At 36.1% G+C, this 24,099-nt stretch overlaps 4 protein-coding genes across 5 annotated transcripts; all 4 read left to right on the forward strand.

Moving 5' to 3' along the window:
• The first annotated feature begins 1,283 nt into the window (after positions 1-1,283).
• LOC130741382 (protein tesmin/TSO1-like CXC 3) lies at positions 1,284-6,416 on the forward strand. The gene is made up of 10 exons (XM_057594264.1): positions 1,284-1,526; positions 2,282-2,442; positions 2,583-3,297; positions 3,913-4,373; positions 4,483-4,557; positions 4,714-4,894; positions 4,976-5,071; positions 5,151-5,217; positions 5,317-5,458; positions 5,843-6,416. The coding sequence occupies exons 1-10, from the start codon at positions 1,470-1,472 to the stop codon at positions 6,186-6,188; spliced, it is 2,301 nt and encodes a 766-aa protein (XP_057450247.1). The 5' UTR covers positions 1,284-1,469; the 3' UTR covers positions 6,189-6,416.
• Positions 6,417-11,718: 5,302 nt separating this feature from the next.
• Positions 11,719-20,266, forward strand: LOC130741383 (protein NETWORKED 1A-like). 2 transcript variants are annotated; one of them, XM_057594266.1, is made up of 5 exons: positions 11,719-12,079; positions 12,592-12,674; positions 12,754-13,010; positions 14,815-18,755; positions 18,886-20,266. In XM_057594266.1, the coding sequence occupies exons 3-5, from the start codon at positions 12,908-12,910 to the stop codon at positions 19,990-19,992; spliced, it is 5,151 nt and encodes a 1,716-aa protein (XP_057450249.1). In that variant the 5' UTR covers positions 11,719-12,079; positions 12,592-12,674; positions 12,754-12,907; the 3' UTR covers positions 19,993-20,266. The 2 variants fall into 2 exon arrangements, with proteins under 2 accessions (XP_057450249.1, XP_057450248.1); XM_057594265.1 differs by having other exon boundaries at positions 12,592-12,670.
• Positions 20,267-20,790: 524 nt separating this feature from the next.
• LOC130741387 (uncharacterized) lies at positions 20,791-21,492 on the forward strand. The gene has a single exon (XM_057594269.1). The coding sequence runs from the start codon at positions 20,877-20,879 to the stop codon at positions 21,414-21,416; it is 540 nt and encodes a 179-aa protein (XP_057450252.1). The 5' UTR covers positions 20,791-20,876; the 3' UTR covers positions 21,417-21,492.
• Positions 21,493-23,049: 1,557 nt separating this feature from the next.
• LOC130741386 (uncharacterized) lies at positions 23,050-23,816 on the forward strand. Its single transcript, XM_057594268.1, has one exon. It carries the CDS (start codon positions 23,119-23,121, stop codon positions 23,656-23,658), a length of 540 nt encoding a protein of 179 aa, XP_057450251.1. The 5' UTR covers positions 23,050-23,118; the 3' UTR covers positions 23,659-23,816.
• Positions 23,817-24,099: the final 283 nt, after the last annotated feature.

Below are 24,099 nucleotides of genomic sequence, written 5' to 3' on the forward strand. Positions count from 1 at the left end.
TGGAGTTCTTTCAAAAAAAAAACAGTGGAGTCATTTATTTATTAGGTAACCGTTTAAATGGTCATGAATTTTCACCAAGCTGAAACGTTTTGCTTCTGACATCGGTTGAAAATATAAATACTGGGTTTAAAGCCATTAAAAGCTCGAGGAGGAGGATATGAATTTGTTCTCAGTAACAACTTTATGTAAATTCAAGGAGGAAAATTCTTAACTGCCTTCCAAATATGTCGGAGGCCTATCATTCAGTTGGAATTTGATCATAATTGTTACGCCTACTCTTCTCTCACTACATAACTGAAAAAAATTACTATTGTCTTGGTTTAATTTTCTGTAGAAATTTGGTGAAAAAATTATTGTTCATTTGATCCATCACTTTAAACAAAATACCACTAATTTTTTGGTTACAATTGAGAGGCAAGGCCGGAAGGAAAAAAAAAAGCTAAGGGGCCTAGACCCAACAGGGGGAGGTGAGGAAAAAACCAAGTCTCACAGCACAATAGAATGACACCCACCAAAATGAGAAGTAAAGGTATGCGATTCGTAAGGCAAGGAAAATCTCACCTTAGCTAAGTTTTTTTTGATAAGCTAAATTATCATTGAAAGGCACAAGAGGTGTCACCCATAGTACAGTAGAGGAAAAAGGGTAAAAGAACAAATACAAGATAAATATAAACATAAATAGACAAATAAGAGAGAAAAAAAGGGACAAGAGAAAAAATCAAAGTGTTGCACACCTTAGCCAAGTAATCAGCCAAGCAATTCGAGCCTCTTGGTGCATGTCGAATAACAGTAGTCCCATGAACTAATGTTAACTGAAGAATGGATTGAGCAATCTGCCCATACCGATGAGAAGAGGTATCATGACTGTTCAACAGATTCACTACCTTTTGAGAATCACTTTCAATTGCTTTTGAAAATCACTACCTTATTTGTTTTGTTTTTTTGTATTCGTTCGCATATTTTAATACGGATTTATTCACAATGACTCAAATATAAGATTTCTGCTTAATGTACCACAATAGTCAACATGAGTTTAAAAAAAAATAGTCAACATGTATGAATTGGTCCAATATGTAGTACAGTAATTATTTTTCCATATTGCATAAAGTAGTTATTATGAAAATTGGAAGCAATTAAAAGAAGAAAGTTCCCTTGGAACAAAGTGCATTAATCTCAACAGTGTGAGTGAGTAAATCTAAAATCTAAAACAATTATTTATGGTATGCAAAGCAAAGGAACCAACAAAAAGAAAAAGAAAAGAGGAACATAAAGAAAGACCGACAGCTGTTGTGGTAGGGCTATGTTGTGTTGTCCCCACCAGCAGCGAATCCTTCTTCTCCCGCTCGACCATTTCTTGAATCTTCCCTTTTTGCAAATCCAACAACACTCACTCACCCACACACACACACACACAGAGAAACTAGAGAGAGAGAGAGAGAGAGAGAGAGAGACTGATGTGGTGGTGAGAGATGGACATGGACACGCCGGAGAGGAACCGGCTCAACACTCCGGTATCCAAGTTCGAGGTTTGTATTTCGTTCCAAATTATCCATTTTTCATCGCGATTTCGTTTCTGGGTTTTCTCTCTGTCGTTGCATGTCTTCGGCTACATTTTCTTTTCGAAAATTTGGGTTTTTTTTTTCTTGACATTTTACCAAAAATGTTTCTTTGTCACACCCTGTTGAAGTTTCGGTGATTTATTTCTGTGGGTTTGTTTGGTTTGTTTTCCTGAGAATTTTCGGAACTAATCTTGTAATGTCACTGTCAATTACTTCACTGCTGTGGATCTGTCACCAATTTCAGTTTTGGACAACTGTTAATTGTTTATTTTTCTCTTGGATTCGACTTTTCTTTTCTGTGTTAATTCGTCTTTTTTTTTTCTTCCCTTTTGGTATGTAGCCAGTTAATTTTGAAAGTTTTCCCCCCAAACTTGATTCTCTAGCTTCAAGTTTCTACAGTCCTCTGTTTAGGGGTCAATGGTCATTTTCCTGTAGGTTTTTATCCCTCAATGGACTAACAATATTAGGATTTTCTTTCTACATTATTGCATCTATAGTGTGTGTGATTAGAATAAAGTTCAATCAGCAATTCTTGTCTGATCTGGTCCGTTGATAATTTATTGATAAATTACTCTCTGATTTCCTATGCTTGTTGTTGGTGAACTTTGAAATGATTACCCCCATGGTTTTTCTTACATAAGTTACACTTCATTCCTGGGCTATATGAGATTGTCCTCTTATTTATCCAGTTTAATTATGGTTTTAACCTTTGCTATGTGCAGGATTCACCTGTATTCAACTATATCAACAATTTATCTCCTATAAAGACTGTTAAATCTGTGCACATCACTCAGACATTCAATTCACTTAGTTTCTCATCTCCTCCATCTGTTTTCACATCACCCCATGTCAGCTGTCTCAAGGAATCTAGATTCGTTAGCAGGTAAACTTGAAATCTCTTAAATTCTTTATCCTTTTTAGTTTTTAGTATTTACAGTTCTTCAATAATTTTGAGTAGATTTATCTATGTAGATGCTATACCTAGTGACCAATTTCTGATGGTAATCTATTATTTATCTCCAGGCATAACCAATTCGGCACATCAAAACCTAAGGTTTCATCTGAAGATGTAAATAAAGTTCACTCAAGTGAAGAGGCTCTTGCTATTCATGGAGATCATGACTCAAATGAACCACAGGAAAATGCTGATCGAGGGATTTCAGTTGAAGATGCTTCGATTGAGTTATCTGGTGAACACACAAAATTCTCAGTGGAGCTGCCACAAGCCTTACAGTATAATTGTGGTAGTACTAGCTATGATCCTCCACTTCGTGATGATGAGGCTAACACTCTTTTGGAATTGCCTGGGGAGGCAGCACCAGAGGTTGCCTATGTTCAACAAATAGTTTCAATTGAGCATGAGGTGCATATTCAGGAAATGTGTCAGGTCGAGGAGAACGGTGAAGGCGCAGACTGTGATTGGGATAGTTTACTTCCCAATGCTACTGATCTGTTACTTTTTAACTCCCCGAATCAAGCCGAAACTTTTAAGAATCTCATGCAGAAACCCTTGAGATCTTCTATGCGACTTGGTGATGTTATGTCTCTGCTTCCGCAATCTACCCTCAGTAATGATCAGAACATACACACAGTTGATTCAGTTGTTCCCGGTGCTGAACATGAAATTGAAGCTAATTGTTCTGAGACAGTAGCAATCAACAGCACTGAGCCTTCACAGGACACTCTTGCTGATGTTGATTTGTCGACTAGCAATCCAAATGAGAAAATGGATGATAAGGTAGGAAAGTGAAATCTGTTAGTGTTGACGTGAATTATATGTATTTTAAGTTTTTAACTTTTTTGCATGTAGTTATATGACTTATATCTTTTTATCTTAAAGACATGAGTTTCTAGGATTTGGGTATGAGTATAATTACTCATATGAAGTGTAGATACAAAACTATTTTCTTAAAAGAAAATTCATCCGCATACATGTACTAGCACATTATTAAATCTTTTTTTAAATCTTAAATCATATAAGAATCCTATTTCACATTTTTATGTGTATCACTGCATATTATTGTTGTCATTTACCTTTTGTTATGGTTTTTATTAGTTTGACATTTCTAATTCTACTAAATGACTGTTTTTCACTGGGGTTTGTCATCAAAGTCAATCACTACTTTATAAGTGCATCATGGCAAAATTGAAAATTATATTTTCAATCAATCCTTCTCTGCATTTTGCATCACCCATATTGAGAAAGGGTTTTTGTTCATTGCATTCCCTAAAATATGCTGCAGCACAGAAGCATATTCTGTTTGTGGTTTATGATTATTTGAAACTAAAATTTTCTCCCAGTTCTTTCATCATTGTAGTTAACAAATGAATCACTTTTGTGTTTGGTTTTAAGGTTGTTTCTGTCACGCACCGTGGTACACGGAGGCGCTGTCTTGACTTTGAGATGGCCAGTGTGCGAACGAAGAACTCAGATGGTAATTCAAACGCCAGTTCTAGTACAACACAGTCTGAAGTGAGGATTGCTGCTAATGAAAAACAACTGCTTCCTATAAAGCGCGATGCGAATTCACAAAGGCGCATGTTGCCTGGAATCGGTTTACACCTGAATGCACTTGCAACCTTTACAGATTACAAAGGCATACAACAAAGTGAAAAGTTTTCTTCTTCTGGAAGACAACTCAGTCTTGCCAGCTCTTCTTCCTTGCAACTCTCTGCAAGCCTGGAACATCAGAATCTGGTACCTGTAACAGCTGAAAGAGAATTGGACCCATCAGAAAATGGGGTTCAGCCTGCTGAAGATAGTTCCCAGGCAGCTAGTGAAGATTTCAATCAGAATAGCCCCAAAAAGAAAAGGTGAATGCAGTCGTTGATTACCGTACTCATGTTTATGCTTGATAAACTTCTTCTCATTATTTTGAGTTTTTCTTTTCTTTATTTGACTTATATTAAGTTGGATTTGCAGGCGTAAGGTGGAGCCAGCTGGAGATACTGAGGGCTGCAAACGTTGCAATTGCAAGAAGTCAAAGTGTTTGAAGCTGTATGTTGAAATGAATATTCTTTTATCTTCTTTTTTTGTTCTTGGACTTGTAATGTTATGTTTTCATTACATGAAAGCTCGAGAACAAAAAAAGTGGAAAGAAAATGACCTTACTGGTTTTGAAATAAACCTTTATTTTTTTTTTTTCATAATCAGATATTGTGAGTGCTTTGCTGCTGGAGTCTACTGCATAGAACCCTGCTCCTGTCAGGATTGCTTCAACAAACCTATTCATGAAGATACTGTTCTTCAAACTCGCAAGCAGATTGAATCTCGCAACCCGCTTGCATTTGCTCCTAAAGTCATCAGAAATTCTGATTCTGTTCCTGAAATTGGGGTTTGAAGATAAACTTAACTATTCATCATCATTGCAATTTTGATCATATTTTACAGTATATTAATTATGTTCTTCTTGCAGGATGACCCAAATAAAACTCCAGCTTCAGCACGCCACAAAAGGGGATGCAACTGCAAGAAATCAAACTGCCTAAAGAAATATTGTGAATGTTATCAGGTTTTCATCCTTGCTATATCTTTGCACGCTTCCAATTTCAGTTAAAAAATGAAATACAAATTGTAGTTTTCTTTTGAAGGGTGGTGTTGGTTGCTCCATTAGCTGCAGATGTGAAGGGTGCAAGAACGCATTTGGTAGAAAGGATGGTAGGTTTTCCCTAACATCGCACCTGATTGCAACATAAAGCTTACAATATGGTTTCATTCATTTGTTGTCACAATTCCTTATATAATTTTTTTTTTCAGGTTCTGCTCAAGCTGAACCAGAAGAAGAAACAGAAACAAGTAACAAAGGAGTGATGGAAAAAGCCTTGCAGAAAACTGAAATTCAGAATATCGAAGAACATCAAGATTCTTCTGTTGCCGCAACACCATTACGGCTTTCCAGGTTTGAAATGCTGATTGTTTGTGTGTTTCAACTTTTAATTATCGTTACATTCACCTAAATGTTCTTTTCTTCAGTGCATCGTGAGACATGGATTTCCGTTAAAAGTTTTTTGAAATATTAGTAATGGAAATCCAAGCACAAATCAATATCCCGGATCATGATCTTATGTCCCTAAATGATGTCTCGATTTCCCGTCCCACTAATGGAATATTGCCATGTTGTTTAAAAAACAAATGCGTGAGACAGTTTCAAATTTACATAGAGGATTTTTAATTGACATGGCAAGATTTCACCAGTGGGGCTAAAAATTGAGACATGATTTGGGGACAGAAGATTTCAATACCAATATCCCTTATTGATTGATCTTTCATTTGTGTGGGACAGGCCATTGCTTCCATTGCCCTTCTCATCAAAGGGAAAGCCACCGAGATCTTTTGTCACAACCATCTCTGGCTCTGCATTGTTCACCAGCCAAAAGCTTGGGAAGCCAAATTCTCTTTGGTCTCAAGCTAATAAGCATTTTCAAGGTGTTGTTCCAGAAGATGATGAAATGCCAGATATTCTCCATGGTGATAGCTCTCCTATCGCGTGCATCAAAAGTTCTTCTCCGAATAGCAAGAGGATATCCTCACCTAACTGTGAGATGAGATCATCACCAAGTCGCAGAGGTGGCAGGAAGTTGATTTTACAATCTATTCCTTCATTTCCTTCTCTCACAACACACCCTTAGAACTGCTGTTATATGTTTCATTTTAAGTTACCCCCTCCCCCTTCTCTTGTTCATGTTTTTGTAGCTTGTTGCAATAGGAGCTATGTTTAGGTTTGTGTATATGGAGCTTTCTGTTTTACTTTGATAATAATGTTGTGTTTCTTCTGTAATTTAGTTTTAGTACTCAAGTGATGGTTATAACTTGTAATCTTTTCGAGGTTTAATGAGTTGCGAACTAAATTTGTTCTAGTTATGGAATCTCGTTCTAGTTACTCTAGAACAATTAGAAAATTCTCTAGAAGAAATATGAAGTTCTACTTCTAGCGGCAACATGCTATGGGGGTGGCTGTTTATGCTTTTTTGTCTTGATTAAGTTCCTAATGGGACTTGTTGGAGCTTTGTTCATATAAGCTGTTGATTTGTCTCAAAATGTGAATGTGCTTCATGCTGCAACTTCATCGACCAAACGAGATGTATAGTTGTAACCAATATCTTCTAATCAATGTCTTAAAAGTTGAATAGGTCATTGAGTGTGTGTTTGGGAATAAGAAATGGAAGTTTAATTTCTCATGTAAGAAAGGTGAAAGAAACCTAGAGCATGGACCTAATGCAAACATAGCTAGTTCACTATTAATTGCTTCAACCAGGGTTGGGTTATACTAAATTAACATAAATAATCACCAAAATAACCATAAGATGACAAATAACGATATTCTACAATAGAACCGTGAGCATTACAAATTTAGGTCTCACGCTTACTCTCCCAACAATTGTTATTTTGTTTTGTTTCAAAAAAAAAAACACTAAAAAGAAGAGTGATAACGCCCTTACTTTGAATTGAAGTTCTGATGCACTTGAAAATACCTTAAAGTTAAGTATCAAAATCTTGTAATTGAATTTTCTGCGGTGGGTAGCTGCTACATGGGATTATGTTTGCTAATCAACTTTGAGATCGAACCCAAACTTGTGATTCTACACATTCATAGAACCCAAACTTCTCTAGCATTCATTTCAAACGATATCCTGAAGGTTCATTGAGCAGATCCAGCATGAACTAGTAACGAGCTTTAGCCCAAGATCAGTTAAATTGGGTCTGGTGCCTACAAGGAAGAGCTTATCTTAGATATGACGTTATGGTATAGGGCCATGGTGGATAATGGTGCACTTATATCATGAAGTTACAGTTGTCGTCAAGACTTTTATAAAAATTTGTTAAGATAAATTCTGAAATAAATGATTTTTCATCATTGTTGTCGTATAAGAAAATGGAAGGAGTCATATAAGAAAAGGGAACGGGTGACTGTGTGAATGTGATATGCCCTAGCTAAAGATTTTTTTTTTGGTCATCCTAGCTAAAGATTTGACTCCACCAACTTTCTTTGTTTTAGTCAACTTGATTAAGATCAACAGTCAACAACTATGTAGAAAAGCCTCAAATCTAATAATGGACCAAGAATGTGGGCCTGACTATTCGATGATAATAACATACGTACCACACAATAAGTGGTGGTTGAAATGTATATATTCTTTGACAAAAAAATTGTATATAAGGGGCTGTCTCCAAAAGGCAATATTTAGTGCCATTTTGTTCACAATTGTTTTGGGGATAAGGAATGCCATTATCATACTTCGTGCAATTTTATACATAGAGGAGTATATAACTATATTAGAGGTAATAAATCCCAATATGAACAAATACATCCGTGTGCGTATTGTTGTTCATCTTTTACACGACCAATAATCTAGAGAGAGGGCCAATGTGTATGGAGTAAGATCACACATCATGTGGGTCTGTGATTTGCAACCACTGCAAGTACTTTGCCTTGAAAGCATTTCAGTTTTGTTAGGTAGTAACATCAAAGAGTAGCTGCTAAAAGAAGAAGGTAGATAGATTCCAATGGGCTCAAAATTGTGTTTGCCTTGTAAAAGAGGTGATTGCATTGTTGTCAATGAAGTGATGTGTCGACCCTTACATTCATATCTACTCCTGGTTCATGCTTAGGCGTTCTTCTAATGAAACCATGAGATTTTAGTCAGGGGTCCAATTTTTTTTAGTCAATAATATATCATATAAATATCCAAAGAGTTGGGAAAAAAACACTTATAACATACAAGAATAAATCTCGATGAGGGCAACAACAATGCACAAATATATAAGGAGATGAAGACAAACTAAAAAATATGGTCATACAAAAATCCTAAAAACTCCAACCGAGAAGTTAACTGACTTCTAAGTGAAGAGAAAAATCATTTTAAACAACGCTCCTATAGAAAACAGCTCAACAGACACTACGAAGTTGCAAATTGTGAGGCTATTAGATAAGCTCATCGTAGCTAGCTACATCGACACCAACATGGAACAATCATGCATCTCTAAGAAACAAGAGAAGAACAAAGCTTATGAAGACTCTAAAGCTACATAAGTTGGAGTTGAGTGGAGGCATCCACACTAGAGATGGAAGCGATGAAGATGGTGGCAACGATGATTGAGACAGATGGAGAGGTAGTCGGTGCCATTAGGTTGTTGGTGGTTGGTTTTGCTGCCAATAGAGGTCGAATAGCCTATCAGAGCAAGGGATAGCGAAACAACATGAGGAGAGATGGACGGTGATGGCCGACGATGGAGGGAGGGCGGCAATGATGGCCAAAAGAAAGGAACACAAAAATATCATTTATTTGGATAGTAAACCACCTAATGTGGTAGAAATCCTCCGAATGTGGGGGCAAACTTAAACAAGTAGGAGAAGAGTCTACCTAATAGAGTGTTGGGCCGCAAGATGATAAAACTATGAGAATCATCATATTGGTCTAACAAGAGCAAACCACAAGTGGATTAGACACCATATCTTTCACCCAAAACCTTAAGGCATTAGGTGTAGGAGTCCTCTCACTTATAAAATGTTCATTACTTCCCTAATCTTTCAATGTGAGACTTCTTACTCACACTTGACATCCCAACATGGAGGAAGAGAAGGGGGTGACAAATTAACAATGTTGTTGTGTTTGCTAAACCCTAGCAAAGATGCGAAAAAGAGATTTAATGGCTTTCGCTCAAATACAAGAACGATCCTAGCTATCGACTATAATGAGGAGCTAATATTTCGTTCTATACACAAAACTCGAACTTGAAGTTTTTAAAATTAAACGTATCTCACTTAAATCATTTGTTGGTCAACTCACCATAGTTCAAAAATATTATGTGACCTGCAATATGGGCGTTGGGTCTGTCCCTGAATGATAACTTAAGTGATAAGAGTTATGAGACACATGAGTTGGGTAAGGGAGATCTCAAGATCAATCCCTGAAGAGTGCAATTTATCTTTCCGATGTAAAAAAAAATGTGGTCATTGGGTTTTCATGAGATGAATTGACCAGCGTTGGGCCTTCTTGAGATGAATTGCTGAAAGGACGGTGATGATGGCTACACTACAAGACATGTTTGTTAGTGGTTAATGGTTATTAGCCGCGATCAATGGAGAATGTGGTGTATGAATTGAAGACAATGGTGGTGTTGGCTATTGATTGTAGGAATAAAATTGGTTGACACGTTTTTTTTCCTCTCTTCTAAACTCATAACCAATCAATTCCTCTTCTCCTTACCCCTGACAACATGAAGAAGGTGCATATGGGCCAGAGTTGAGAAGAATCGCTTTCAATTTTTTCTTTTATTGTTTTAATTTTAATTTAATTAAATTATTTTCAAATAGTTAGTTTATATATACTGTGACAAAATTCACATTATCACATGAAGTCTAAGAAATTTAGATTAAGTAGATTTTACTTATTTAATGCAAATTTTACTCTAATCGAGCTTTCTTAATTTTTTTTTGGTCTCACAGTTTGATGCACGAAAGAGGATAAATCATTAAGGCGTGAGAGAGTATAAATTGATTTTAATCATAAAAACCTACAACAAGGCACAAGCAACACCTTTTTCTTTTCTTTTCAAAAAACAACCAAACTTTTCACCTATACATCATACATGTCTCAATGGTAAAAAAAAAAGTTAACTTATGGCTAAGGGATGTTGTACGCCACCTAGATTGTGAAGGCCCTTAATTGCACCACAATGCAGGTTGTTTATTCCATTTTAGTTATAAGCAACGTTACTTAATATTTTTTTTTATTGAAACATGTTTAAGTGGAAAGTTGTTACTTAAATCTACATGAGTTGCTTATAAATTGGTCAAATTATATGTAAGATTTCAGGCTCATAAGAATAATGTTAAACAACTCATATAAAACCCCTATTTATGGATCCTCATAGATGCATTTTGTGCCGACGTCAATGCATACTTTATCAAACTCGAGCAATGTCTTCTCTAGTGTTCAATATATAATTCATGTTGGAGTTCTTGGCTTCTTGCTACTATCCTTGTTTTATTTTGTGATTTTGATCCTTACCGAATCCACAAGTATGTATTCAGTAATGGCAAGTTTGGCACCACCACCGCCCAACTCACCCGTCACTATAAGTATTTCCTTTTTGTTTGCTCATTAATCATATGGTGGGACACCTACTCCTTCTAACCAAGCATCTTTAATATCATCATACGGAATCCGTATTACTTCAATAATTCAATATCAATAATAAGAGAATTATTTGCAGTTTATGCTTTGAAGACAAATATTAAGATAAATTATTCCATCTACCGCTACTTTTGATTTAGCATCCCACTTTATTCCAGTTGTTGTCATTGCAAGGTGTGAAGCAATAGATATATAAATAAAACAGAGAACTACATAATTCAACTACAAATTTGATATTTAATTTGATCCATCCTGTCCTCCAAACTCTTCATATATTGTCAAAAAGGAAAAGCAGATTGAAAACAACTCATGATTGTCTCTACTTGAACACACGAGGGAAAAGATTGATTCTATAAATTTAATGTTATCTAGAAGATGCTTTAAAACAGTAGTAGTTACAAATTATTATCATGCTTATGATCTCTTTATCTTTTAATATATATTTCCTCCACTCATAATGGGTGAAAAAAAGTATTTGTTTTTTGAAATAAATATAAAAAATTTAAAGTAAACCAAACCTAATTCACATCTCAGTAGAAAATAAATTGAAGAATCAACACTCTTTTTTCTAAACAAGAGAAAATGAATTGCCAAATTTGCTAAATAAGTAATTAAACTCTTCACATAAACAGTGGATGAATTATTAAATTATGAAATGGAAGACAGCAAAACTTATTGAATACGACAGTTTTATAATATTTTTTATTAGTCTAGATATCCACCATCAACAACAATAACTAATATTCTTAACGCGGATGCTTGCGGTAAACGGTAAATGACTGATCACAATTTATGTTTTATTTGGGTTGAACTCTCGATTTCATGGTTAAGAGACGAAGTGAGTTAAGAACTTTACTACAACTTGTGGTTGTTTTATAATGTTAATTATCCCAAGTTAATTACCGTGATTAAAACATAATCATGATTATGGACCCTCAATAATGTTGTTGAAATGGGGGACTCTGCTTGCTATTCATTCACACGCATCGCTTACTTAAAAGATACTGTAATGTGATTATTATAATCACCTCTCTAAAACAAAAAACCAGATCAACTCATGCTTTTACAGTTGATGTGTCATACAGTGTCACAGCCGACACGCCAACAATACATTGCCAACATCCCACTTCAAAGACAGGGAGAGAAACATTGCTCATTTGTTTCTTACAGATTGAGGTAAAATGGAGGTTTTTCAGCTGCTGATGAGGATCATCATCCCATTGTCTGATTTCATTATTCTGGGGTCTGGTTGATCCAAACTGGTTCAAAGTTTGAAACGTTTTCTGGTTTTGTGGACACCCGTTTGCTTGGTTTGAGAAGATTCTGCTCCTTTAGGTGGTAGTTGATCAGTGTTTAACTTATATTTCAAGTTCTTTCACTTGGTAAGAACTTGTTCTCATGCAAAATTGTGCTCATGATCACTGCCTTTTTTTTGTTCATTGACTTCTGATCATGTCCCTTTTGCTTTTTCCGTGATTATAGCTTCTTCTTTTTTTACATTTTTCTTCTTCTTTAACCCTGCATCACCAATGATCATGTTGCATAGGATCCTACCAACTTTCATTGGTAGACTTCCACTGCTCTAATATTTTTCCTGTTCATTTTAAGGGCGTATTGTTTGATCACAGAAACTGTTTTTGGTTGAGGGAAAATTTCTCCATTAAGTTAATCTTTTCATACAAATTTTTTAATCAAGATAAAAATGTATTTTTTGGTTGTTCTGGATTGAGGAACTCTGTTTTGTTATATAATTCATCATAAGGATTGGAGCTTCTGGTACATATTTGATAATTCATGTTATGATCTTTCCTTTGTAGTTGAAAGACATTTATCTTTTGCATACAAAAAGCCTTAACTTCTTCTCAACTCTTGCTTGTTCTTTTCTTTCTGGCAGTCGCCTCCATTATCAAATTGTCTCAATAGCTGAAACAAGAAGCTCCCAACTCTGATAAACTGGACCTGTGACCAATTTGGTAGGTAATACAACATCAATGCTGAAAGAGTTTGTAACTTTCTTATGAATGTGAATCTATTCTTATCAAATGTACTATGTCAGGTTCTAGAAATGGAGAAATAGACCTGAAGAGTGTCAAACAAGATTACAAGAACAACACTGGTGGTGGAAATCTCTAGTCTTATAGTCTTGCCTAGGTCCATTATCAGGGTTTGCGAATTCAAAACCAGCTGCACTGTTGTTCTTCTCTGGAGTTATGGCAAACTTGTCACATTCTGAGTCTAGGCGCTTATATTCTTGGTGGTGGGATAGCCACATTTGTCCGAAGAATTCAAAATGGCTTCAGGAGAACCTTACAGGTGTGTCTTTATAGGTCTTTTGTGCTATTGTGGTTGATGAATCTGAGTACTTTGTTGAAGTTATCACATTACCTGGTTTGCAACTGTGTTAAATTTGCGGCCATAACAAGGATACTAGAATGACAGAAACATTGCTGCATTTCAGTTGAAACTAACTTTCCACATTAAGTGTTAAGAGACTACTGATAGAATGGCTTGTAAATTGTCATTCAAGTGGCTTTCTCTGGAATAGAAAATTTGAGACTATAATGGAGGTCCATCTATCTTATACTTTATACACATTAACTTTTGACTCACTTAATCCAAGTTTCATCAGAATACTACAATTCATTGCAACAAAAATCTGAAAAGTCATTACATGGGAGTAATAGGACTAGGAATGTAGCCTATAACACTTCCTGATTCAGCATACCATGTAATGTCTGCTTGCTTTTCCAGAATTGGTGGAAATGTTTTAGAGGTTTAACTGCTCAAGTTTGGTACCAGTTTTCTAGGAAAGTTATATACTGGCTTGCAGTTCATGTAGTTCTGAAGCTTGCTGTTAATCTTTACACTGTAGCCATTATTTATGGTGTCTGATTTCTAGCCATTACAGACCCCATAGTTCGTAATGTCTTTTGTATAGTATAAATCAAATACAACCTGCCATTTTGTCATTATTTCTCTTCTACAATTAATTGTGAGCCATCAACTACCCGGCAGGAATGATATATATGCTTTCAACAGTTTTGCTTTAGAGCCAACATATTCATGAAGTTGGAATTCATTATGTTAAATTAATGATGCATATTGAGACTCAAGATTAGAATTGATGATTATCTATTGAAAGTATGGTTCTTACCTTTGGTGGTGGTTTTTTTAAAGATATATATAAAAAGGAAATGGATCTCCCAACCAACCAATCAGATACAAGATTAAATTTCCTGGTTAATCTCCTATCTAAAAATTGCAGACTAAGTGCGTCTGCAATTTCTGTGTTTGAACGTTAACTGTGCACCATACAAAAAGATGAATTATGTCAATGGCATTTAAAGGTTGCATACAAGATTTCCTTTTGAAGGGGTTCCTATGGTCCCAATCCTAAACACAATCATTCAGAAGACCTGTTAAGGTTGAACCTCTTTTACTTTTTAATTTTTGGACTCACTTTATAGAAAGCTTAGTGTTGTAGAGTTGAATATAGTAGGATGTATGAGTAGTCAGTAGTCACAAAAGATAAGATAGGAATAGAAATTAAATCTTTATAGAGGAAGTTGGGGCGACACCTATTTAGGAAAGATGATAAAAGTTTTGTGACATGTTTAAAGAAGGTTATAGAAGCATCTGGATAAAAGATAGTCCCATAGTTACCAGTAGAGGGAAACCAAGAAAACTATAAGTCAAACCATTAATAAGGATATGAGTTGAAATGGTCTGTCCCAATAGATATGATTCATGATAGAACACTATGACATCATTTGATACATGTAGCTGACTCCATCTAGTGAAAAAAACTTTAGTTATTGATGGAAATGTTCATTTATAGTACTTAATAGGCATAAGAAGTTGCATAAAATCTGGTATCTGCAGCTGACATATAAGAAATGACATGGAATCAAAAGTTTGTTATAACTGAGAAGTTTGAGTTCATTGACTAAAATGAAGCAAAATATTTTTCCAGGATCTTATAAATGATAATCCTGTAGTTTTAAATTGTGAAAATGCTATCATATTATATGTGAGTAGTTAAGGAAGTTTGGCTGATTTATGTCCACTCGTCTGTGAATTAGTCCACTAAATTTTAAGTGATGTTATGTTTATGCAGACATAGATGCCAAAGTCAAAGCAATGATCAAGCTCATTGAAGAGGACGCAGACTCATTTGCAAGGAGGGCAGAAATGTACTATAAGAAGCGCCCAGAACTCATGAAACTAGTGGAGGAGTTCTACCGAGCATACCGTGCATTAGCAGAGAGATATGATTACGCAATGGGGGAGCTACGCCAGGCCAATAAAACCATGGAAGAAGCATTTCCCAACCAAGCACATAACATGGTGACTGATGATTCATCATGCGGTTCTTCGGGCCTTGATTCGGAATCACACACATCAGGATCAGGAGAGTCTAATCCAAGTTGTTCAGAAAGTGAAATTCAAACCTTAAGGAATGCCTTGGCCAAAATACAGTCTGACAAGGATGCTATTTACCTTCAGTACCAGGAGAGTTTGAAGAAGTTATCAGAAATGGAAAGGGATCTGACTAAGGCGCAAAGAGATGCTGGAGGCCTTGATGAACGAGCAAGTAGAGCTGAAGTTGAAGTTAAAATATTGAAGGAAGCTCTGGCTGAGCTAAAAGCCGAGAAGGATGTGGGTTTAGTTCAATACAACCAGTGTCTAGAAGTTATCTCTAGACTGGAGACTAACTTATCTGCGGTGCAGCTAGAAGCCAAGGGACACGATGAGAGAGCTTCGAAGGCAGAAATTGAAGCAACAAATGTTAAACAAGAACTTACCAGATTAGAAGCTGAGAAGGATGCTGGTCTTCTTCAATATAAGAAGTGTGTTGAAAAGATCTCAGTGTTGGAGGCTACGATTACACTTACTGAGGAGAATTCCAGGATGCTAAATGAACAACTCGAAAGGGCAGAGGTGGAAGTTAGAGCACTGAGGAAAAATCTTGCTGAACTGAATGAAGAGAAAGAATCTGTAGCTGTCCATTACCATCAGTGCTTGGAAAAAATATCTAAATTGGAGAATGAAATTTCGCGTGCCCAAGAAACTACTGAACAACTGAATAGAGAAGTTAAGGAAGGGGCTGAAAAACTTAAGAGTGCTGAAGAACATTGTGATGTACTGGAGAAATCTAATCAACATCTGAAGTCAGAAGCTGAAAATCTAGTGCTGAAGATAGCTATGAAAGATCAAGCTCTCTTAGAGAAGCATGGTGAGATAGAGAGGCTGCAGACTCTGATGCATGAAGAGCATTCTCACTTTCTTCAAATTAAATCTGCTCTACAGAATCTGCAGAAGTTGTACTCCCAATCACAACAGGAGCAAAGAACTCTTGCTTTGGAGCTTAAATATGGGCTTCAGCTGTTGAACAACTTAGAGCTTTCCAAACAAGGTTTTAAGGAAGAGATGGAAGCCATCGCTGAAGAAAACAGGACTCTGCATGAACTTAGCTTCTCTTCCACCAAGTCATTACAAAAACAGCAAATGGAAATCTCTAAATTGAAGGAGATCAGAGAGAAACTTGAAAGAGAGCTTGATTTAAATGCTGAAGAAAGCAATGCCTTCCAGCATGAAGCTCGTCAAATAAAGGATGATATCCAGCATTTGAATGATAGATATCAGGCTATGCTGGAACAACTACAGAGTTTAGGTTTGAATCCTACATGTTTTGTAGCATCTGTGAAAGATTTACAAAATGAGAATTCGAAGCTAAAAGAAGTCTGCAAAGTGGAGCATGATGAGAAAGAAGCACTTCGTGAAAAGTCAAAGGATATGGATGAGCTTTTGATAGAAAATGCCTTCATGGAATTTTCCTTGTCGGGATTGAATGGAGAGTTAGATGGACTAAGAGCAACAGTGAAGAAATTTCAAGAGTCTTGCCAAGTTCTCCAGGAAGAAAAATCCCTTCTTGCTGATGAAAAATCAACTCTACTTTCGCAGTTACAAATTATCACTCAAAGTTTTCAGAAGCTATTGGAGAAGAATACCCTTTTAGAGAAGTCCCTCTCTGATGCGAAGATTGAGCTTGAAGGCTTGAAGACTAAATCAAGTGACTTGGAAGAATTCTGCAATTTGCTGAATAAAGAGAAGCACAATCTGCTAAAGGAAAGAAGCATACTAGTATTTCAGTTGGAGAGTGTTGAGGCAAAACTAAGTGATCTGGAAAGAAGGTTTACCGAATTAGAAGAAAAATATGCTGATGTGGGGAAGGACAAAGAAAGCACAGACAATCAAGTAGAGGAACTGCGTGCTTCAATTTTCGTGCAAAAGGAAAAGCATGCTAATCATAAACACTTGAGTGAAGCCCGATTAGCGAATTTGGAGAATCTTGTTCATGTACTGCAAGAAGAACAGCGGTTGGGGAAGATAGAATTTGGAGAAGAACTTGACAAAGCTGTCAATGCTCAAATGGAGATGTTCATTATGCAAAATTGTGTAGAAGAACTGGAGCAGATGAACTTGGCCTTGTTAACTAAATGTGAAAAGCATATTGAGGCATCAAGATTTTCTGATAAAGTCATCTCAGAGTTGGAGACTGAAAATCTTATGCAACTGATGGAGGAAGAGTTTTTGTTACATCAAATCAGAAAGTTTAAGATGGTTATGCATCAAGTGTGTGGAGCTCTTCAGATTGATCCAAATGATGGGCATGACAAAGGAATAAAGGAAGAGGAAATACCAACATTGCATATTTTGGACAAAATTGAGGGATTGAAAAGTTCTCTCGAAAAACACCAAAAGGAGAAGCAGCAGATACTTGCAGAGAACTCTGTCCTCATAACTTCACGCCAGGAACATCAATCTGAAGTAGAAAAACTGGAGTCAGAGAAAGATATCATGGAGGAAGAACTTGTGAATCTGAGACAGCAGAATGTAATGTTGCAGAAAGAAAAGACTGAGCTTCTAGAGAAAAACATGCAACTGAGGACTGAAGTAGCCAATAGAGAAGAAAAAGAAAATACATCAAAGTCCGAATTTGCGGCTCTGCATGTGGAGATGATAGATCTGCAAAGAACAAATCAAGTGTTTCAGGAAGACAATGATAAGATGCTTGAGGAGAAAAATTCATTGTTTAGGAATGTTTTGGACCTAAAAGATGCAATTTCTGCTGCTGAAGATGAGAACAGTGTAATCTTCCATGAGGTACTAACTCTAAGAACCCTTAGTTTGGTTTATGAGAGTTTTCTAACTGAGAATGTTATTGAACAAAAAGCACTTTCCGAACATCTCAGCAATCTTGGCCATTTGAACAGAGACCTTAATCAGGAACTTGGTTCGTTGAGAAAGAAGTTTCAGTTGAAAGAAGAAGAGAATGTTTATCTAAACAAGTCAACTGAGAGGATGGACAAAGAGCTGCTTGAAGTAAAAAATGCAAACTGCAGTTTAAGTCATCAAATTGAAAATTCTGAGAATCTTCTGAAGAAGAAAGATGCAGAGATGCTTGAAATGGAGAAAAGGCTAAAGGAAGAAGAATCAATGAATGCAGAGTTTTGCAGATATATTGAGGAGCTGAAGATGGACAAAAAAGAATCAAGACTGGTCAAAGACAAACTAGACAGGCAGATTCTTGAACTATCAGAAAATTGCATAAACCAAGAAAAAGATATCGAACACCTTAACGAAGTAAATAAAAGTTATCTCTCTGAGATGAAATCATTACTTCATGAAGTTGAACAACACAGGGCTAGGGAAGAAACTCTGAATTTGCAGTTGCTGGATAAAACGAATGAATTCAAACTTTGGGAGGCTGAGGCTGCTACATTTTATTTTGATCTTCAGATTTCATCCATTAGCGAAGCACTGCTGGAAAGTAAGGTTACTGAGCTTGCTAGAGTTTGCAAGATACTTGATGATGAAAGTGCTGCAAAAAGTTTAGTGATTAAACAAATGCAAGGTGAAATTGGAGAGCTGAAGGGAAGGTTATCAGCATATATTCCTGTCATCACTTCCTTAAAAGAGGATTTTGTGTCTCTGGAGCACACTTACCTCCTTTGGACCGATAAAGCTAGTGCTGTAGGCAACGGAGAACAAAAGGTAACATTATGTTTTAAATCGATCTTATGTACTCTTTCTTTTTTCTTTTTTTCGCTTGTCAAAACGTCTTATACAGTTCACATATATTTTCTAATTATCCACACCTATCGTATCGTAAATGCTAATCCAGGATACAGTGATTGAGACTTGTCACCAAGAAAATAGCCACCAGAGTTTAAGAGGAAATGAGAGCACCTTAATACCAGATGGGGTCTCAGATTTGATGAACATGCAGATAAGGATTAGAGCAGTTGAAAAGGTATTGATTGAAGAACTCGAAAATCTAACTGCTAATGCTGAAACAAGAGCCCTGGCACAAGTGACTGAAGATTCGAATTTGGAAGCTACCCCATGTCCAGAAATTGACAGCAGAAAAGTGGCGAAGGAACCTAAGGAAAGTGGCACTCGTGATCTCAATGCATGGAGAATAAAGCCTGAAAGTAGAGTATTGATGAAAGATATTCAACTTGATCATAACTCAGATGATCTCGACTCTCACTATTGCAAGAGAGAGCATAGTAAGACTAATGATCATGTCCTAGAGTTATGTGATAGTGATGACCACGAGATTAGCGAAGCTGACAAACGTGATAATCCTCCAACAGAAGATGCTATGACATGTCACCATCAGTCAGAAAATTCAGAAAGACGCCAAAGTTACTCTTCAGAATTGGAGATTGGCGTTGACGAGCAAGAGTTGTCAAAAGTTATACAAGAGACACCTCAAAATGGCAAGAGGATAATCTTGCAGAGGCTAGCCTCAGATGCTCAGAAATTAGCCATTCTTAAAATGTCTCTCCAGGACTTGAAGAAGAAACCAGAGACAAAGAAGAAAAGCAAGGAGGTAAATGAGATTGAATATGAAACAGTGAAGAGACATATAGAAGAAGTTGAGGCAGCTGTGGTACAACAAGTTGGTATAAATGATCATCTGGCAAAGGTACTTGAGAGCACCACATGTTCAGACAGAGAGATTTTGGAAAAGCATGAACACATCCAAAGAAAAGTGACAGAGCAGGCGAGAAGAGATTCTGAACAAATAGGAAGGTTGCAGTTTGAGGTGCAGAACATCCAGTACATTTTGCTGAAATTGGCTGATGAGAAGAACAACAAAGGGAAAAGCAAAACAGGTATATTGTTGAGAGACTTCATCCAAATTGGAAGGAAAAATAGCAGAAGGCGCCGTAAAGTGTGTGTTTGTGGATGTTCAAGGAAGCCTTCAACCAATGAGGATTAAGTCTGAAATTTAGAGACAGCATTTTGTAAGAACTTTCTCTATTTGGGATGTTTCTACATATAGCATATGAATACTTAATTTAGCTAGTAAAATTGGAGCTTTATTATCAAATAAAAAAAAAGTGTGAATTTAGGCTTGTCTGATCACGCCAACATTTTTCACATCTGTATGCATGTATGTATATGTTTTAGCTTCAGAAAGAATTGTATTGTACTGAGTGTGACTTGTATAAATAATGACACTAGCAACTAATAAAACTCTGCTATGTTCTGCAGTTTTTGTTTTCCTACTTTTCGAAATGTGCACTGGAATTGTTTGCAAAAAAAATTAATATTTTGATTAGAGAGATAGATATTGGATAAAAGAAAGTTCTACATATATGAATAGATAAATAAAGTTTAATTAGAATGACTGAAATTTTGTATAACAATTATAATTATTTAAATAAGTAAATTAAACTATGTCTATCATCAGCACCAAAAAAATATTATCTCTAAGCATAAGAACCAAAATTTAACATCAGTTACAAGCTTGAAATTTATGAATAAAATTCACAGTCACAGGGATTGATTCTAAAAATATCTGCTTGAAAAGTTAATTCCATCCTAAAGTGGATGTTTTCTGACTCAAAGAAAATTGAGTTAAGTAGAGAATATTTGTGGATAGACCAAAAGTAATAATGAAATATGTAGTCAAGTCCACCATGGTAGACAGCAGCCTTCCCAGTATATATAGTACACCCTTTTTCTATGTAACTTCCTCTGAGGGTACTTTTTCTTTTTTCCATGGCTTAATAAATAGAGGAATTGAAAGCTCACAACCTCATCAACACTAGCACTTGCATGTATCATCCAAAGTTCACAACTAAAAAGAATCTGTGATCGATGGAGAGCACTGTTATTTCTTCCAACCAAATCTCTCTCAGACCCCTTCAACTTTCTGACCTTGATGATGTCATGGTGTGGACCACTGATGAAAAAGTGGCCAAGTTTTGCACTTGGGAAACTTACACAAGCAAAGAAGATGGCATTAACTTCATTGAAAACATAGCAAGCAAGTTTCTATGGTGCAAAGCAATATGTCTTGACGATCGTGCAATTGGGTGTGTTTCTCTGTCTTCATATGCAGAGCATGATAAGTGCAGGAACAAATCTGCAGAACTTGGCTATGTTATGGGATCCAAGTACTGGGGTAAAGGGATTGTCACTAATGTTGTGAAACGAGTGGTTAAGGCTGCATTCACCGAGTTGCCACAGTTAGAGAGGCTTGAAGCTCTGGTTGATGTGGAAAACGTTGGCTCCCAGAAAGTGCTGGAGAAGGCTGGTTTCTATAGAGAGGGAGTTCTGAGGAAGTATCTGTTCATCAAGGGAAAAAGCAGAGATATGGTTATGTTCAGTGTACTTTCAAATGATCCCCAAGTTTGACTTATTTGTATTGAGGTCAACTTTTTTATAAGCAAACAAATTTTATTGATGAATGATCAATTAAAAATGAGTACAAGGTGTATGATTTATCCAAAACAAAAATAAAAGATGGAACTATGCTAACAAAAACATTGTTCTAGTACTATAGGCAACCACTATAAACAATCAACTAAAAAAGATTCGCAAAAAAAAAACATCGCAACAATTTCTTTTATCCACAGGAGGAACAAATTAGATTAGAGGCACAGAGACCATATTGTTGAGTGCAAAATTATCATCCAACCATTTCTTTTATCCACATGACAAGAGAAAAGACCTTGAAATTAAGTGAAATGATCAATGGGCGGGTCAATCATTGCAGATGATACACCTATCCATTGCAAGACAAGATCTCATATCTAAGACAATTTAGAGCATTGAAAAAATAAATGTGAAGACTCTTTAACACATGAAGCCAGAAAGGTGAACCAAGAAATAAAGTTGATTGCAACATCCCTCTTCTCAGAAAAAAATTCTTAGTGGTAATTCTATTAAGAATTAACCTCCAAGAAAATGCTTTTGCTAAGGAACCAGCTTATTCCAAAAGTCTTTATAAAACAGACCAGGATAAGTTGCAAAAAAAATTATATGCAGGTTGTACTGAATAGACTCTGAAATTACTTACAAACCACCTCCAAGAATCTTGAATGTGGCCGTGGGCCTGCAAATTTACGCCATCTAGCAAAGCCACCATCTGAATTACTAGTTAATCTTCCCATTAAAAAAGTAGTTTTTTTTTCCACTTTTAGTCTCACTGCCACTTATCTTCCAAGTTCCACCCACCTCTCTAATTCATAAATTTTCGCCTCTTTTTGCTTATTAGATAATTGGAACAACCTATGAAACTTTGGGCATAAAATTTCACCCTCAATCCAATTATCCAACCAAAAAAGAGTTCATTTACTTCTTTTGACCATTAAAAGCCAGTTATCACATGCTCCACTACCCCAATTATCTAACCTATGCATATCATGTCGAGTAAAAATATGACACGCCATAGAGAAATAAAATATGAAGATTATTAACAATAATACAAGAATATAACAGAATAAAACATGAAAAACAGTAAAATTGAAGAAAAATCACGAACATTATCAAAATCAACATCCAAAAAATAAATCTTACGTGAAAACTTCTACAAAACACATATTTCATTCCCAATTACTTCATTACCACTCTTTAGAGCAGATATTTAAATTAAATTTTACAATACATAAGTGTTCTTATTTAAGTCTGTCAGAATAAATACTACGTGAAAACTTCTATAAAATATAGGTTTCACTCTCAATTATTTCATGTCCACTTTTGAAAGCAAATATTCCCAATACATAAGTGTTATTTAAGTCTATTAGTTCTCTCCATCTTAAAGATGGACAGCTCTCTATCTAAGAGTCGGACACTATCCCCTCACAGCTCACGCTATACTTTTTGTTCCAAAAAAATTATCCTTCTAATAAAATACATAGTGATCTAGTCAACCACGGCAGGCACCAGCCTTGTCATCCCTTGATCCTTACTCCAAGTATATATATTATATAGTATACCCTTTTCCATGAAACTTCCTCCGAGTGTACATTACCTTTAAGTATCATGCTCTAATAAATAGAGGAAATGTCATCAACACTTCCAAGCATCCAAAGTTTCTAACTAAGAAGAATCTGTGATGGCGGGAAGTGTTATTTCTACCACCCAAATCTCTCTCCGACCCCTTCATCTTTCTGACCTTGATGATGTCATGGTGTGGACCACTGATGAAAAAGTGCCCAAGTTTTGCACTTGGGAGACTTACACAAGCAAAGAAGATGGCATTAACTTCATTGAAAACATAGCAACCAAGTTTCTGTGGTGCAAAGCAATATGTCTTGATGATCGTGCTGTTGGCTTTGTTCATCTGTCCTCGTATGCTGAGCATGATAAGTGCAGGATCAAGTCTGCAGAACTTGGCTATGTTCTGGGATCCAAGTATTGGGGTAAAGGGATTGCCACATATGTTGTGAAACAAGTAGTTAAGGATGTTTTCAGTGAGTTGCCACACTTGGAGAGGCTTGAAGCTCTGGTTGATGTGGAAAATGTTGGCTCCCTGAGAGTGCTGGAGAAAGCTGGTTTCCAAAGGGAAGGAGTTCTAAAGAAGTATCTGTTCTTCAAGGGAAAAAGCAGGGATATGGTTATGTTCAGTGTGCTTTCAACCGACCTCAATGTTTGATTTGCTTGTTGAGAGGATGTGATTTCTGCTGATGAAACAATTTGGATTGTTACATATAAGAAATTTAGTGGAAGTTTAACAAATTTGAAAGATCTTGTAGGATGTGAATTGTGAAGTTAACATCTGATGAATAAAAGATTCCTGTTGTTTAAGTAAAATTTGACAGTTCGAGTTACTAAGTTTTGAGCGTAAGAAAAATTAAAATTATTTAATTGATTAGATTTGTACTCTGTGAGAGTAATGTTTCATCCACACCTCACTTTTGAGGTGGAGAGGTGGAATGGTGAGTGAGATAGGAAGAAAAGAAAAAGTAAGAGAGAGAAAATATAAGATGTGATAAATGATAAGATGAGAGAGATAGAAATAAAAAGAGGTGGAAATGAAGTGTTTTAAAAATAAGGTGTGTATATATCATTACTCGATTTGTGAAGTTAAAACATT

This window comes from Lotus japonicus, chromosome 2, assembly GCF_012489685.1.
Source record: "Lotus japonicus ecotype B-129 chromosome 2, LjGifu_v1.2".
Classification (NCBI taxonomy): domain Eukaryota; kingdom Viridiplantae; phylum Streptophyta; class Magnoliopsida; order Fabales; family Fabaceae; genus Lotus; species Lotus japonicus.